This window comes from Theropithecus gelada, chromosome 4 (assembly GCF_003255815.1).
Source record: "Theropithecus gelada isolate Dixy chromosome 4, Tgel_1.0, whole genome shotgun sequence".
Lineage (NCBI taxonomy): Eukaryota > Metazoa > Chordata > Mammalia > Primates > Cercopithecidae > Theropithecus > Theropithecus gelada.
The window spans coordinates 45,089,829-45,105,944 of NC_037671.1; the positions used below are offsets into that span (position 1 = coordinate 45,089,829).

Consider the following 16,116-nt stretch of genomic DNA (forward strand, 5'->3'; position numbering starts at 1 on the left):
ACTCCTGACTTCAGGTGATCCACCCGCCTTGGCCTCCCAATGCAAATCCCAAGGCCATCCCGAAGTGCTGGGATTACAGGCGTCAGCCACAGAGCTGGCCTGCACTTAGTATCTTCTATTTCCTCCTCCAGATCTATTCTTCATTTTTCTCCACCCTGTTCTACATCCTGGGAGCTGACTCATATGGACTGCAGCAGCAGATTTCTTTGCCCTGAAATTTCCAGATGGGCTCCAATGGGAGGCACCAGTAAAAGAGAATGACATTGTTTAATTCCCATGGCTGTCTCCCTGCCAGGTCACCACGGATTGGCAGAATCCCTCCACTGAGGACTGAAACTCCTCTTGGGTAGCTGGATAACTCTCTCTCTGCATTCTGGTAACATTTTTGTCTCTTCAGCCTTAAGGATGGTAACAGATAGTGTACCATCTCTAATTGCTTTTCCTATACTCTGCCCACAACTTTGTAAATAGCTCCTGTATTAAGCTCTTCTCAAAGTATCCATTTTGAGCATGCCATCTGTTTCCTGCCAGAGCCCTGATTGATACAGTGTGTTTGATTAATGGGTATTATTAGTTCAGACTAGCTGGTGCATGAAGTGTGTGTGTGATGAAACAGTAAAACACCATGTAAGAACAGTAGGCTGAAACAGATGGTAGAGGGCTTGTCTTCCAGGCCAGGAAGCCTATCAGATAATAAGAATCTCAGAAGGTTTTAGATCAGGAGTGACATACTTTAAGAAAACTAATTTAGTAGCTGTATGCAGAATAGTTTAGCAACTGGAGATGTGGAGATGAGTTAGGAGATGATTACCATTACTAGTAGAGGAAGGTAACATTTTTAAACCATCAAACTGGCAAAGACCCAAAAATTTCCTTTTTTTTTTTTTTTTTCTGAGATGGAGTTTTGCTCTTGTCGCCCAGGCTGGAGTGCAGTGGCACGATCTCAGCACACTGTAACCTTGTAACCTCTGCCTCCCAGGCTCAAGAGATTCTCCTGCCTCAGTCTCCCCAGTAGCTGAGATTACAAGCATGTGCCGCCATGCCCAGCTAATTTTTGTATTTTTAGTAGTGACGAGGTTTCCCCCTGTTGGCCAGGCTGGTCTCGAACTCCTGACCTCAGGTGAGCTGCCTGCCTCGGCCTCCCAAAGTACTGGGATTACAGGAATGAGCCACCACGCCTGACACCACCTCCTTTTTTTTTTTTTTTTTGATACAGGGTCTTGCTCTGGAAATGCAGTGGCACAATAATGGCTCACTGCTACCTCCTCTTGCCAAGTTCAAAGGATTCTCATGCCTCAGCATCCCGAGTAGCTGGGATTACAAACACGCACCGCCACCCAGCACTTGGAAGACCAAGGGGGACAGATTGCTTGAGCTCAGGAGTTTGAGACCAGCCTGGGCAACATGGCAAAGCCTTCTCTACAAAAAACACACAAATTAGCTGGGGGTGATGGCGTGCACCTGTAGTCCCAGCTACTCGGGAGGTTGAGGCAGGAGAATCACTTGAACCAGGGAGGCTGAGGTTGCAGTGAGCTGAGATCACGCCATTGCACTCCAGCCTAGGCAACAAGAGTGAAACTTCGTCTCAAAAAAAAAAAAAAGTGATGACTCTCCAAAGGAACTGAATGGCTAGGGACAAAGGAATTACCTATTTTTTTGTTGTTGTTGTTTTGAGACAGAATCTGGCTCTGTCACCCAGGCTGGAGTGCAGCGGTGTGATCTTGGCTCACAGCAACCTCTGCCTCCCAGGTTCAAGCAATTATCCTGAGTAGCTGGGACTACAGGTGTGAACTATCAAGCCCAGCTAATTTTTGTGTTTTTAGTAGAGATGGGGTTTCACCTGGCACCTGGTCTCCAACTCTTGACCTCAAGTGATCCACCCACCTCAGCCTCCCAAAGTGCTGGGATTGCAGGGGTGAGTCCCTGGGCTAGCCCTGGAATTTATTAAACATGTATTTATACCTGGACACTGTTGGTTCCCGTCTATAATCCGAGTGCTTTGGGAGGCCGAAGCAGGAGAATCGCTTGAGGTCAGGAGTTCGAGACCAGCCTGGACAACATAAGGAGAGCCCATCTCTAAACACACACACACACGCACGCACGCACACACAACCAAACCCATGTATTCATCGAAGACCTACTTTATTATGCACCGCGATGTTTCAAATATCACAAACCATTACAAAGCAACATAATCACCCTCCTTCCCCCTTATTGCCTCAACTGTTGTGATAAAAATAAATAAATAAACCCTTGGCGTGGTGGCTCACGCCTGTTACGAATTTAATGGAAATTACAAGTAGGAGCCCATTACAATCTCAAGCCTTAAAATGCTGAAAACATACACAGTGTGACAATAAGTAAACTTCGAGACCCAATAAGGGGGAAAGTCCAACGTGGAAAGTATTTGGTAGGAGTGAAGAACAGAGTGACAACTGCTTAGTCCCACTGGATATTTCGCTCCTCTTCAGGAAGAATACTCCAGTTTGGGGAGGCCATATCCCGGGCCAACCAGTTAAAATCGTCAACATCGTTCCAGTTATTTTTGCTCCTATCTAAACCAGAGCTCTCGAAGTCCTTGTCGATCTCCGGGTAGCTCCAGGTGTAAGGGGCGAACTGGATCCCACTGCAGTCCTCCACGATGGCCCTGCTGGTCACCTGCAGAAAGATGCGAGTGTCTTTCGTACTGTGTATGCGGAGCTGTTGGCAGGCCACTGCCAGCACGCAGTCACTGCAGTCCTCCAGGAAAACAGAGGTGGACACCGGACCGCAGAGCAGCTTGCAGTTGTGGGTTCTGGTTAGCCGCAGGGTGTTGGGATTTCCATACAGTTTGACTGTGCAGTTGCTCAGTTCGGTCAAAAGGACGTCGCGCTGGTGCAACTCGCTGGCTCTCTTCTCCAAGACTTGGGACTCCAGGTTGGAGAATCCGCATACCCAGCTGGAGCCGAGGTCTCCTTCCGCCTTCTTGGGCAGCGGGGAGTCCCGTAAGCTTTCAACTGCCGGGGGGATGCCAGGAGCCGCGTCTACTTTGGTAGACGAAGCAGCATCCTTTCTCCGGGTCTTGAAAGCGAAACGCTTCTTGGGCTGCAGCTCCCGGCGCCGCTCGTCCAGGGCCGCCTGCAGCCGCGCCAGCGCCTGTTGTCCCTGCCGCAGGTCGTAAGCGGCTAGGAAAAAAACCGAGTCGTTGATAAGTTTCTGTAGCCCCTGGAGCCGAGAGGCTGCCTCCTCCAGCCGCTCGACCGACTCCGCGCGCTCCAGAAGCTCTTCCACGGCCGCTCGCTCCCGAGCAAAGGTGGCGGCGAAAAAGTGGCTGTTCTCCTTCTCTGCCTCCTGGTTCTGCCGCTTTTGTTTCCGCCTTTCCACTTCCAGCTGCCGCTCTTGTTCGCGTCTCTGAAGCCGCTCAGGCACCAGGCTTAGGTCCCGCTGGGACTCCATGTCCCCAGTCCTGACAGCAGCAGCAGAGCAACTGACTGACTCCATGTTGACTTCAAGCTTCCTCTCTCGTCTTCCTTCCTCCGGGTGTGGTCTCTGTGAGGCCTCCCACCAACGCCTCCGGTGATTGGCCTAACACGATGATGTCAGACCCCCGGCCTTATTTTCTTCGCCTATTGGTTCTTCTGCGTCGGAGGGGGTGGAGAGACGGGGCGGGGCCTACTGACTATGGGGGTGGGAAGACAAAGGTTCTTGTGGATGGGTGGGGTGGGAGGCAGGCGGGGGAATCTTTTTTTCCTCTTAAAGGGGCAGGACTTATATCCGGGATTGTGGGGTGAGTTGCAGCAGCGGCAGCTGCACATGTGGGTTTGTTTATAAGAACAAGGTTAGAAACTCGCAGGCCTCCCCCTCCCCCCAGCTCCTCCCTACTACCCCCTTACAGGCCGGAGATCCGCTACTAGGGGTGTGGATGGGAGGGATAAGTGCGTGTGATGGGTTGGGGGGACAGGTAGTGGTGAGAAAGATGGAGGGGGGGGAAATATTGCACCGCCCGGCCCGCGCCGGAGGAAGCAGCAGCTGGAACAGCTGGCTAGGGAGCCGCTTGCATGCCTCCGGTTTTTTCTTTTCCCTTCCACCACCCCTTCCCCCAACCTATTTCTGCCGCCCCGTAGCCCTCATCCTTCTCGCCCCCCTCCCCCCTATCCACTGCAGTTCGGCGCGGCCTGGGGGCTCCTGAACCCCCGCAGGCAGTTACAGGGGCGGGAGAAGGCGAGGGGCACTGCGATGGGAGAGACTGAGTTCCTCACTGCAACCGGGTTCGAGGGGCCCTGGGGGAGTCAAAAAAGGATTACTATTTTTTTGGCCAATTGCTGCAGTCGAAGGGGTGGGGGCGGGGGAAGGTGAGATCCACACCCCCTTCTTTCTTCCCTGCCCTCCCCGAGCTCCGTCCCGGCCACTCCCTCCGCAGCTGGGCGTCGCCGGCCGCGCTGGGGTGAGACCCTAGCCCCGGGCTCTGTGGCTGTCTGGGGCGGTCGGTCTTAGGAAAGCGGTGGGCGAAGCGGTACATTATTTCTAGGGGTGGTGGGAGGGATTTGTCACCGGAAGTGAATGGCCTAGCCTAAAGTCGGGACCAACCCGAGGTGTGGGTGGGCAGCCAAGACGGCGCAGTCACTGGCAAAAACCCGAGGCAGCGGGCAGGGCAAGAACCCGAGACGCAGCCGCTGCCCGGGCGCGGCAGCCTCGCACGTTTCCTCAGCCCTGCGGAGCTCCCGGACCTCCTTAACCCTGCCCGCCTTTCCAACCCTGGGTTTCCTCCTTATATCCCCAGTTCCCAGCCTCCATCGTTTAAATTGGGGTATTTAACGGCCCAAGAAACTTGAAATTTCACCGATCTACCTGCATTTTGATGCAGAAAAAGATGGGAGGAAACGAGAGCCTTTGAATTAAATCTGAATTAAAACATCTCCCATTTTCACGCCCCACTCTCTTCCTTTCCTTCCCACTTAAAACAAAACACACATAAATTTCTTGGCCGAGCAGAGTATTTCTCCGCTGAGAGCACAGTTCATACCGTGTGGCAGATTCCGCGCGCAGGCGGGGCGCGGGGGCAGGGTTTGTGTGTCCGCGTGCCTGCGTGCATCCGATGGAAAAGGGGGTGTCGAAACACAATGGTGCTTACCCATGTGCGTAGTCATCGTTTTCACTAGTCTTGTTTTACGGGCAGACTAGGTGAGGCTTCTGTTTTTTCTTTTTTTTTTTTTTTTTGAGACGGAGTTATGCTCTTGTTGCCCAGGCCGGAGTGCAGTGGCGCGATCTCGGCTCACCGCAATCCGCTTCCCGGGTTCAAGCGATTCTCCTGCCTCAGCCTCCTGAGTAGCTGGGATTACAGGCATGCGCCACCGGGCCCGGCTAGTTTTGTATTTTTAGTAGAGACGGGGTTTCTCCATGTTGATCAGGCTGGTCTCGAACTCCCGACCTCAGGTGATGCGCCCGCCTCGGCCTCCCATAGTGCTGGGATTACAGGCGTGAGCCATTGTGCCTGGCCTTCTTTTTTTTTTTTTCAGAAAAGCAGGTTTATTTCATAAAACTGTGGGTCTGAAAGCTGGTGGATGAAATATAGCTAGTTGTCTTGTCCAAGTCCTGGAGAATTGCAATAGCTGCTTTATTTTATGAAATGTTGACTCAAGCAAAGAAAATTTAGAGAAGATTTATTTTTCTAGAAAAAAAAAAATCTGACCTTTTAAGTTTTTCAGGTTGAACCTGTCTCACTCAAATTAAGAACGTTTGTAGCTAAAGAAGGTTTATTGGACTTGGAGGTTGCAGCTGGAGTGAGATAACATTTCTGTATTAGGCACAGTGAATCTATGGGTGTTGTAAGTGTTGGCTGTATCCCAAGTGGAATTGAATGTTATTAAACCCTTTCAAGAACTTCATTTCTGTCCACCAAATGGACAGGTTTTGCTACAATCCAGTAGACTTGGGAAGTGTCTAAATACTTGAAGTTGGTTAGTTCGAACTTTTAAGAAAAGGAAACAGTTAAAAACAGAGCTTGACAGGTCACCCAGTTGACCCAGTGTGTTAGGGGCAGTTTCAAAGACTGATGTGAGGAGGAGTGGAAAGGGGTCAGTAGGTGATATGGTCATTGTGAAGCATTGGCTTGACAGTTCTTTACAGCCCCCTGCACAGCTGCAGGCTGTGTGGCATGTGGTCAAGAAATGGAGATAAAACTGTTTCTAAGCTCAAACACAGTAGGAAGGCTGCGAAATGGCTGGCATTGCCTGGCTGTATTTGCATCCTCTCTCTGCCATTTGAGGGCAGTGGATTCAGCATGCATCTTTGAAATAGATCCCAGCTTGTCAGAGGTAAGTGCCTGTTTTGATGGAAGGAGAGTGGGGAATGCATTACAGGGGAAATGTAGCAAAAGGCAAGCAGCTCTGAGTTCTGCATCCTACTTTCAATGATATCTCAAAGGGCTTGTGAATCAAGGTACTACTCTCTTGTAGACATCTTGAAAAATGAAAGAATTCTAACGTGTTATGGACTTTACTGTTTATTTAACAACAATTTAGATACTTTATGGTTCTATTTGTTAGATTTAGATCCCCCCTTTAATTTTTTGAAAATTTCCAACATATATAACATGGAGAGAGTATTAGAAGAGTGTTCCAAGGACCCATATACCTATCACCCAGCTTCAACAACTGCCAACTGATGTTAAGTAAATAAGCCAGGAACAGAAAGAAAAATATCACATGTTCTCACTTGTATATGGGAACTGAAAAAGTTGATCATATGGAGATGGAGTGTAGAATGATAGTTACCAGAGGCTGGGAAGTGGCGGGAGATGAAGTGAGATTGGTTAAAGGGCACAAAGGTACAAGTTAGATAGAGGGAATAAGTTCTCGTGTCAGATAGCACATTAGCCTAATTTGAGTTAACAATGATGTATTGTATATTTTAAAATAGCTAGAAGAAAGAATTTGAAATGTTCCCAACACAAAGAAGTGATAAATGTTTGAAGTAATAGATATCCCAATTATTCTAATTTGACCATTACATATTGTATGCATGTATCAAAATATCACATGTACCTCATAAATATGTACAATTATTATATATCAATAAAAATAATAACTTTTTAAAAAACAGTTACCAACTGACAATCTTGTTTCCTATAAAACCCTAGTCACTTCCCCACCTCTCACCCTGATTATTTTTTGGCAGATCCCAGATATTATATTATTTCATATTTTGTTGTCTATAAATATTTCACTATATACCTCTAAAAGATTGGGAGTTCCCTTTTTTTTTTTTTTTTTGAGACAGAGTCTTGCTCTGTCGCCCAGGCCAGAGTGCAGTGGCACAATCTCAGCTCACTGCAACCTCTGCCTCCCAGGTTCAAGCGATTCTCCCACCTCAGGCAACCACCACCACGCCTGGCTAATTTTTTTTTTTAATACTTTTAGTAGAGATGGGGTTTCACTATGTTGGCCAGGCTGGTCTCAAACTCCTGACCTCATGATCTGCCCGCCTCTGCCTTCCAAGGTGCTGGGATTACAGGCGTGAGCCACCGTGCCTAGGCCCTTTTCTTATTTTTTAAATTGAAACAGGGTCTCACTTTGTCACCTGGGCTGAAGTGCAGTGGTGCAATTATGGCTCACTGTAGTCTTGACCTCCCAGGCTGAAGTGATCCTCCCACCTTAGCCTCCTGAGTAGCCGGGACTACAGGTGTGCACCACCACTCCCAGCTAATTTTTGTATTTTTTTTGTAAAGACAGGGTTTTGCCATGTTGCCCAGGCTGCTCTTGAACTCCTGGGCTCAAGTGATCTGCCCACCTTGGTCCCTAGAAGTGCTGGGACTACAGGTGTGAGCCTCGACGCCTGGCCACTTCCCTTTTAAGACAGCCACATTGCCATTACCACACTCCAAAAAAGCATAGAAAATATTTTCTTAATATCAGATTGCCAGTCTATATTCACATCTCTCTGATTACCCCATAATTTACTTTTTTTTTTTTCCTTCTCAAGACAAAGTCTTGCTCTGTCGCCCAGGCTGGAGTGCAATGGCGTGATCTCAGCTTACTGCAACCTCCGCCTCCTGGGTTCAAGCGATTCTCGTGCCTCAGTCTCCCCAGTAGCTGGGATTAAGGTGCCTGCCACCATGCCTGGCTAATTTTTTGTATTTTTAGTACAGATGGAGTTTCACCATGTTGGCCAGGCTGGTCTTGAATTCCTGACCTTTTGGTCCACCCGTATCGGCCTCCCAAAGTGCTGGGATTACAGGCTTGAGCCACTGCGCCCGGCCTTTTTTTTTTTTTTTTAATTAAGTTCTGGGATACTTGTGCAGAATGTGCAGGTTTGTTACATAGGTATACATGTGCCATGGTGGTTTGCTGTCATCTAGGTTTTAAGCCCCATATGCATTAGGTATTTGTCCTAATGCTCTCCCTCCCCTTGCCCAATTTCCTTTTTTTTTTTTTTGAGATGGAGTCTCGCTCTGTCGCCCAGGCTGGAGTGCAGTGGCCGGATCTCAGCTCACTGCAAGCTCCGCCTCCCAGGTTCATGCCATTCTCCTGCCTCAGCCTCCGAGTAGCTGGGACTACAGGCGCCCGCCACCTCGCCTGGCTAGTTTTTGTATTTTTTTTTTTTTTTTTTAGTAGGGACAGGGTTTCACCATGTTAGCCAGGATGGTCTCAAGCTCCTGACCTCGTGATCTGCCGGTCTCGGCCTCCCAGAGTGCTGGGATTACAGGCTTGAGCCACTGCGACGGGCCCAATTTCCTTTTTTTAAAGTTATTTTATTTGAATAAGGATCCAAACAAGTTCCATACACTGCATTTAGTTATTGTGTCCCTTAAATCACTTTTTTTCTGAGTTAGACAGCTTTATTTGAAAGACATGGTCAGCCAAGTCCCCCATCCCCGCCACACCCTAAGGTCCTGGCAGCATTAGCCTCAGGCGTGGGAGGACCCGTGTCCTGGGTAGAGAGCCTTAAATCACTTTCACTGTGTGGGTTCCTTTTTCTCTAAATTGTTTTGTTGAAGCAGCTTGGTCATTTGTTCAGTAGAGTTTCCCACAGTCTGGATTTTGCTGGTTGCATCCCTGTACAGTATTTGTGAAATTTTAAATGTCTGTTGTATTTATTTGATCTTTTAATGTTACAAAGGGAATCTCATGAATGTAGTTATGTGCCTCAAGAAGTAAGTAGTGAAAGCATTTAAGCAAAGTAAAACAGTCTTTAGGTATGGTTAAACAATAAAGGAATAGGCCCTTTGGTGTTCTCTGGAGTTTATCAGAGACCCTGCTTTGGTGGAAGATGCCAGCCACACCCAGGCAAATAAAAGGACCCCTTTTTTTTCTTTTCTTTCTTTCTTTCTTTTCTTTTCTTTTTTTTTTTTTTTTTTTTGAGACGGAGTTTTGCCCTTGTTGCCCAGGTTGGAGTGCAGTGGCAGGATCTTGGCTCACCACAACCCCAAGTTCAAGCGATTCTCCTACCTCAGCCTCCCGAGTAGCTGGGACTACAGGCGCTTGCTACCATGCCTGGCTAACTTTTTGTATTTTTAGTAGAGACTGGTTTCACCATGTTGGCCAGGCTGGTCTCCAACTCCTGACCTCAGGGGATCCACCCACTTCAGCCTCCCAAGGTACTGGGATTACAGGCATGAGCCACCATGCCTGGCCTAATTTTTAAATTTTTTTGTAGAGACAGGGTCTTGCTGTGTTGCCCAGTCTGGTCTTGAACTCTTAGCTTCAAGGGATCCTCCTACTTTAGCCTCCCAAAGTGCTGGGATTACAGGCATGAGCTACTACACTTGGCCAGTCGTTGCTATAAAAGAAAGAGGTACAAGGAGCCCACTAGTTGTGGGGGTTGGCCTTGTTGGGGTGGTCATGGAAAGCTTCGGAGGGGGTTAAACTGACCAGGAAAGCATGAGTAGGAATTAACAAGAGAGAAGACATAAAGCACATAAGGGTCCTGAAAAAGCTAGAGGAAATGGCATCTAAAACACAGATTTATGGAGTAGCTATAGATAGGAGGAGGGACACCCTCTCTCTTGCACTGTTGTTTGAACTTTTTTGGTTTTTTTGAGACGGGGTCTCACTCTGTCACCAAGGTTGGAGTGCAGTGCTGTGACCTTGGCTCAGTGCAACCCCTGCCTCCCGGGTTCAAGTGATGCTCCTTCCTCGCCTCCTGAGTAGCTGGGATTACAGGTGTGCGCCACCACACCCAGCTAATTTTTGTATTTTTAGTAGAGATGGAGTTTCACCATGTTGGCCGGGCTGGTCTTGAACTCCTGACCTTAGGTGATCTGCCCGCCTCAGCTTCCCAAAGTGCTGGGATGACAGGCATGAGCCATTACACCTGGCCCTGCTTGAATTTTTGGGGGTTTTTTTGTTTTTTTTTTTTTGAGACAGAGTCTTGCTCTGTCACCCAGGCTGGAGTGCAGTGGCACAATCTGGGCTCACTGCAATCTCTGCCTCCCGAGTTCACGCCATTCTCCTGCCTTAGCCTCCTGAGTAACTGGGACTACAGGTGCCCGCCACCACGCCTGGCTAATTTTTTTTTATTTTTAATAGAGATGGGGTTTCACCGTGTTAGCCAGGATAGTCTGGGCCTCCTGACCTTGTGATCCACCCGTCTCGGCCTCCCAAAATGCTGGGATTACAGGCATGAGCCACCGCGCCCGGCCATACACAAACTTTTTGACATCAACTCTTAGTAACAGATGTGTCAAAATTGAAACAGACGTTTTGAGAAACAATAAATACTCTTCCTATGTGCAGTGGACCCTATTTTCTATTCTATTTATTGCATTTAAAATGTGCTGATCAAGGCTGGGCATGGCATCTCATGCCTATAATCCTAGCACTTTGGAAGGCTGGGGCAGGAGCATTGCTTGAGGCTAAGAGTTCGAGACCAGCCTGGGCAACATAGTGAGACCCTGTCTCTACAGAAAATGGGTTTTTTTTGTTTTGTTTTTGTTTTTGTTTTTTTTAGACGGAGTCTCGCTCTGTCACCCAGGCTGGAGTGCAGTGGCCGGATCTCAGCTCACTGCAAGCTCCGCCTCCCGGGTTTACGCCATTCTCCTGCCTCAGCCTCCCGAGTAGCTCGGACTACAGGCGCCCACCACCTCGCCCGGCTAGTGTTTTGTATTTTTTAGTAGAGACGGGGTTTCACCGTGTTAGCCAGGATGGTCTCGATCTCCTGAGCTCGTGATCCGCCCGTCTCGGCCTCCCAAAGTGCTGGGATTACAGGCTTGAGCCACCGCACCCGGCCAGAAAATGTTTTAAAAAATTGTCTGGGCATGGTGGCATGCACCTATAGTTGCAGCTACTCAGGAGGCTGAGGTAAGAAACTCACTTGAGCCCAGGAGTTGAGGCTGCAGTGAGCCATGATCATGCCACTGCACTTCAGCCTGGGCAACAGAACGAGACCCTGTCTCTAAACAAAAGCAAAACCACAGCTGATCAAGACCTCCCTAAGTTAAACTGCAATTTTAAAATGCCGCAACAGCATTTCTTTATAGAAAGGGAAAAGGGGAGTACAGCTGCAGGAAAATGTGTGGTAGTTGGTAGATGACTCTGATGGTTTCTGCGTTCTCAGACAGTGAGGTCTCATGCTGAGTATGAGGAGAAAAGGGTGGAGGTAGGGGGTCTGAAAAGTGTGCAGAAAGTTTGAGAGCCCTGGGGGAAGAGGGAGAGTATGTTGCCCAGAGAAATGGGGCTGGGTATGGTGTGGATATTGAGCAAATACTTGGAGAATGAAGTTGGGAATGAATGAGAGCTTCCCAGGTGGGGCAATCTGAGCAGGAGACAAGCTCGAGAGAAGACAATGGGATTTGGGGCAGGTCAGAGGAGAAAAGCTGATGTGAAGAGCCTCCTCAGCAGGTGGGGTATCCCTGGAAGGTGGTGTCTCTGAAGCATCTGGTCTTGACTCCTGCAGCCCCTCATGCATTTCCTATAAAACTCTTCAGGAATGAACACCATTCTCCCCAAGACCCTTACTGCCTGTCAGCAGATGACCTTACGTACTCTTCACAGAAAAGAGGCGGCCAGATAGTACCTCCACATGCCCTCCCCTCTCACTTTTAACTTATCTGTGAAGACACACCTCTTTGTCTCTCTCCTTCTCACTCAGGGGAAAGCTCCCACCAGGGTTCTCTGCCCTCTCCCTTCCATTGCCTGGGACCTTGAGCCACCACTCACTTCTTCCTTTTTTTTTTTTTTTTTTGAGATGGAGTCTTGCTCTGTCACCTAGGCTGGAGTGCAATGGCGCGATCTCAGCTCACTGCAACCTCTGCCTCCTGGGTTCAAGCGATTCTCCTGCCTCAGCCTCCCAAGTAGCTGGGATTACAGGCGCACGCCGCGACACCTGGCTAATTTTTTTTTTTGTATTTTAGTAGAGATGGGGTTTCACCGTGTTGCCCAGGCTGATCTCAAACTCCTGAGCTCAGGCAATCCACCCGTCTCGGCCTCCCAAAGTGTTAGGATTACAAGCCTGAGACACCGCACCCGGCCCAGTCACCTCTTTCTTCAAGATTTTTTTTTTTTTTTTTTTTTTTGAGACTGAGTCTGGCTCTGTCGCCCAGGCTGGAGTGCGGTGGCCGGATCTCAGCTCACTGCAAGCTCCGCCTCCCGGGTTCATGCCATTCTCCTGCCTCAGCCTCCCGAGTAGCTGGGACCACAGGCGCCCGCCACTTCGCCCGGCTAGTTTTTGTATTTTTTAGTAGAGACGGGGTTTCACCGTGTTAGCCAGGATGGTCTCGATCTCCTGACCTCGTGATCCGCCCGTCTCGGCCTCCCAAAGTGCTGGGATTACAGGCTTGAGCCACCGCGCCCGGCCTCTTCAAGATTTTTAATCTCTCTCTTCTTTGGCATCTCCTCTCAGCAAGCAAGTTTCCTCAACTTAAAACAATTTACCTTTTGTCTTATCATCCACCCAAGTGATGCTCTAACTTTCTTCCCCTAACAATAGACTTTTAAAACAATAGTCTACATTTGCTGTGTCCAGTTTCTCAATCTCATTCCCTCCTTAGCCACTTCTGCCCCGCCATTGTATTTGAAACGGAAATTGCCCTATTCCCATTGCTTCCTAATTTTCAAATGCATTGCTCTTTGTAGCCCTAAGTATTTGATTACCCCTTCTTCTCACAGCAGGAGTTTATCTCCCTGGTTCTTTCTTCATTCCTGATAAACTTCTCTCTGTCCATCCCTTAAATGTAAATGAGGCCAGAATTCTATTTCTTTTCTTGTTCCTCTCACCTCCTTTGGCAAGCTTACCTTCTTCCAGGGTGCCAAGTCCTGTTCATGTGCTGATTGACTCTCAAATCCCCAGCTTCTCCCTCTGCCTCTCTCTTGGGCCCAGACCTGATCTTCCAACTGCTTTCTAGATGTTTCCATGTAACTGTCCACTATCCCAAACACCTCATGTTTAGGATGGCCCAAAATGAAGTTCTTATTGCCCCAGTGATCTTTTTTTTTCTATACATTAAGTCTCATTTACCGATTGTTGGGTAACAAATCACCCCAAAACTTAACTGCTTACTGGCTTAACACAGCAATAATTTCTCACAATTCTGTGGGTTCAGCTGGGACTGGAGCCTCCAAAATGGCTTCACTCACACACTGGGGGCCTTGGTGCTGGTTGTGGGCTGGGGCACCTGGCTTTTTCTCCCCATGTGCATGTGCTTGCGCTCTCAGCGCACTCTCTCTCTCTCCCCCTCCCTCCCACTCTCTCCCTCTCTCCCTCTCTCTTTGAGCTCTTGTTATTTAGTTTTTTGGTTTTTTGGGTTTTTTTTGAGACGGAGTCTCGCTCTGTCACCCAGGCTGGAGTGCAGTGGCGTGATCTCGGCTCACTGCAAGCTCCGCCTCCCGGGTTCACGCCATTCTTCTGCCTCTGTCTCCCGAGTAGCTGGGACTACAGGTGCCCACCACCATACCCAGTTAATTTTTTGTATTTTTAGTAGGGACAGGGTTTCACCGTGTTAGCCAGGATGGTCTCAATCTCCTGACCTTGTGATCCACTCGCCTTGGCCTCCCAAAGTGATGGGATTACAGGCGTGAGCCACCGTGCCCGGCCTCAAGCTTCTTTTCACAGTGGGTGGTTTCCAAGGGGGCAAAAACAGTTGCCACCAGGCCTCCTATGGCTTTGGCTGGAATTGGTACAGTGACACTTACATTGCATTCATATAGTCAGAGTACATCACAAAGCCAGCCCAGATTCAAGGGAAGGAAAAACGGACTGCTCTTTTTAATGGATCGAGCAAGAGTCACTTAGAGGGATAGAAAGAACTGTTGGCAGCCATCTTTGTGCAGATAATCTACCATGCTCTATATAGTTTTTTTAACTCTTTTTTTTCAGATGGAGTCTCACTGTCACCCAGGCTGGAGTGCAGTGGCACGATCTCGGCTCACTGCAAACTCCACCTCCCGGGTTCACCCCATTCTCCTGCCTCAGCCTCCTGAGTAGCTGGGACTATAGGCGCCCGCCACAATGCCCGGCTAATTTTTTTGTATTTTTAGTAGAGATGGGTTTTCACTGTTAGCCAGGATGGTCTCTATCTCCTGACCTTGTGATCCACCCGCCTTGGCCTCCCAAAGTGCTGGGATTACAGGTTCTGGCCACCATGCCCGGCTAAGTTTTGTATTTTTAGTGGAGATGGGGTTTTGCCATGTTGATCAGACAGGTCTCGAACTCCTGGCCTCAAGTGATCTGCCCGCCTCAGCCTCCCAAAGTGCTAGGATTACAGGCATGAGCCACCGTGCCCAGCCTGTTAACTCTTATGTGCCATTTGCTATATGCCAGGAAATGGCTATTTACGTGCTACCTCATTGAATCTTCACAACATCCCTGTGATGTAGATACTATTATTATTCTCATTTAACAGATGAAGACCTGAAGTGAGGCCGACTTCTCCAGGCCTGAGAGCTAGCTAAGTTGTAGAGCTAAGATTTGTACTTGATCTTAGCCAAAAGGCCAAGAAGCAACTAGAGCTAAGATTTGAATGGAGGCAGTCTGGCTCCTGAGTTCAAGCTTCTGACACTGCCTGTGTAATCATGAGACTGCATCTGATCATGCTCATGACACCACATCCATAGTCTTCCAAATGGGGGATCAGAGTCAACCACAGCACCTCCTTCTCTCTCACTGGTCTACCCAGTTGACAAATACTGTTAATGCTCTCTGATCTCTGTCTCTCTGGTCTGGCTCCCTTTCTTCAGGTTTGACTCCTTTCTCATCTTCTCCTCCCGGGGCTGTTGTTATAGTTTCCCATCTGGTCTCGTTACCCTTGGGCTTCCCTGAATTCTCCAGTTCTCTATACGGCAGCCAGTTATTGCCCTAAAATGCAAGCCGATTGCATCACTTAAAACCTCTGCTGGCTCTCTATTGTTTCATACTGTTCAGACTCCTTAGTGTGAATGCTGGGCCTCTTCCATCTGGTCCATGGTGTACCTCACCAGCCTCATGTCCCACCAGCGCCCTACTCCAGCCACACCAAGGTCGGCTGTCACCCAGCACACCGTGTCTGTTCACTTCCATGTATTCGTGCTGCACTTTTTAAGGCACTTTGCCAGATGGTGCAGGTATATTGGTGAACACACAGACGAGACTCCCTCAGAGCTCAGAAGCTAAGAGATACAGATAATTACAATGTGGTGTGATTTACACTAGAATGGAAATCTTGAGTGCTGAAATTATGCAGAGTAACCTATCTCAGACAAGGAGAATCAGGAGTATCTTTTGGGAAATCTAAGCTGGGTCCTCATGACTGAGTGCGGTCCAAAAAAAAAAAAAAGAATTGAGTGGCGTCTATCCAGGTGAAGGGTGAAAGCAGAGTCACGTGTTCATTCTTTCTTTCTGCAGATATTTATGGAGTACTCACTATGTTCTAGGCACTTTTCTAGGTGTTGGGACTACAGCAGTGAACAAGAGAGACCAAAAAGTCTCTGCCTTTATGGCCCAGAAACTAGGAGAGCTCCAGTGCTTCTAGGAACAGACAGGTCATGTGCAACAAACCTGGACATGAGACAGAGACATGTCAGGCTAAAGTAATGTTCTCAACCCTGGCTGCAAATTGGTATCTCATGGAGGCTTTACAGCATCTTAATGCCCTTTGAGTAAATCTGAATCTCTCGGAGTGGGGCCTTGGTATCAGTATTTCTTGTTTTTTTTTTTTTTTTTTTTTTG

General features: G+C 48.5%; 2 protein-coding genes across 3 annotated transcripts in view; one reads left to right on the plus strand and one right to left on the minus strand.

Moving 5' to 3' along the window:
• Positions 1-2,271: 2,271 nt before the first annotated feature.
• On the minus strand, positions 2,272-3,620 carry TBCC (tubulin folding cofactor C). 2 transcript variants are annotated; one of them, XM_025384130.1, is made up of 2 exons: positions 3,328-3,491; positions 2,272-3,222 (listed from the first exon to the last, which is right to left on the minus strand). In XM_025384130.1, exons 1-2 carry the CDS (start codon positions 3,478-3,480, stop codon positions 2,440-2,442), a joined length of 936 nt encoding a protein of 311 aa, XP_025239915.1. In that variant the 5' UTR covers positions 3,481-3,491; the 3' UTR covers positions 2,272-2,439. The 2 variants fall into 2 exon arrangements, with proteins under 2 accessions (XP_025239915.1, XP_025239914.1); XM_025384129.1 differs by having other exon boundaries at positions 2,272-3,620.
• A 737-nt stretch (positions 3,621-4,357) lies between these two features.
• The window catches only part of BICRAL (BRD4 interacting chromatin remodeling complex associated protein like), a 129,719-nt gene continuing 117,960 nt past the window's right edge, over positions 4,358-16,116 (plus strand). Inside the window, exon 1 of the mRNA XM_025384141.1 lies at positions 4,358-4,423. The gene's annotated coding sequence lies outside the window, so the exon portion shown is untranslated. The remainder of the gene's footprint in view (positions 4,424-16,116) is intronic.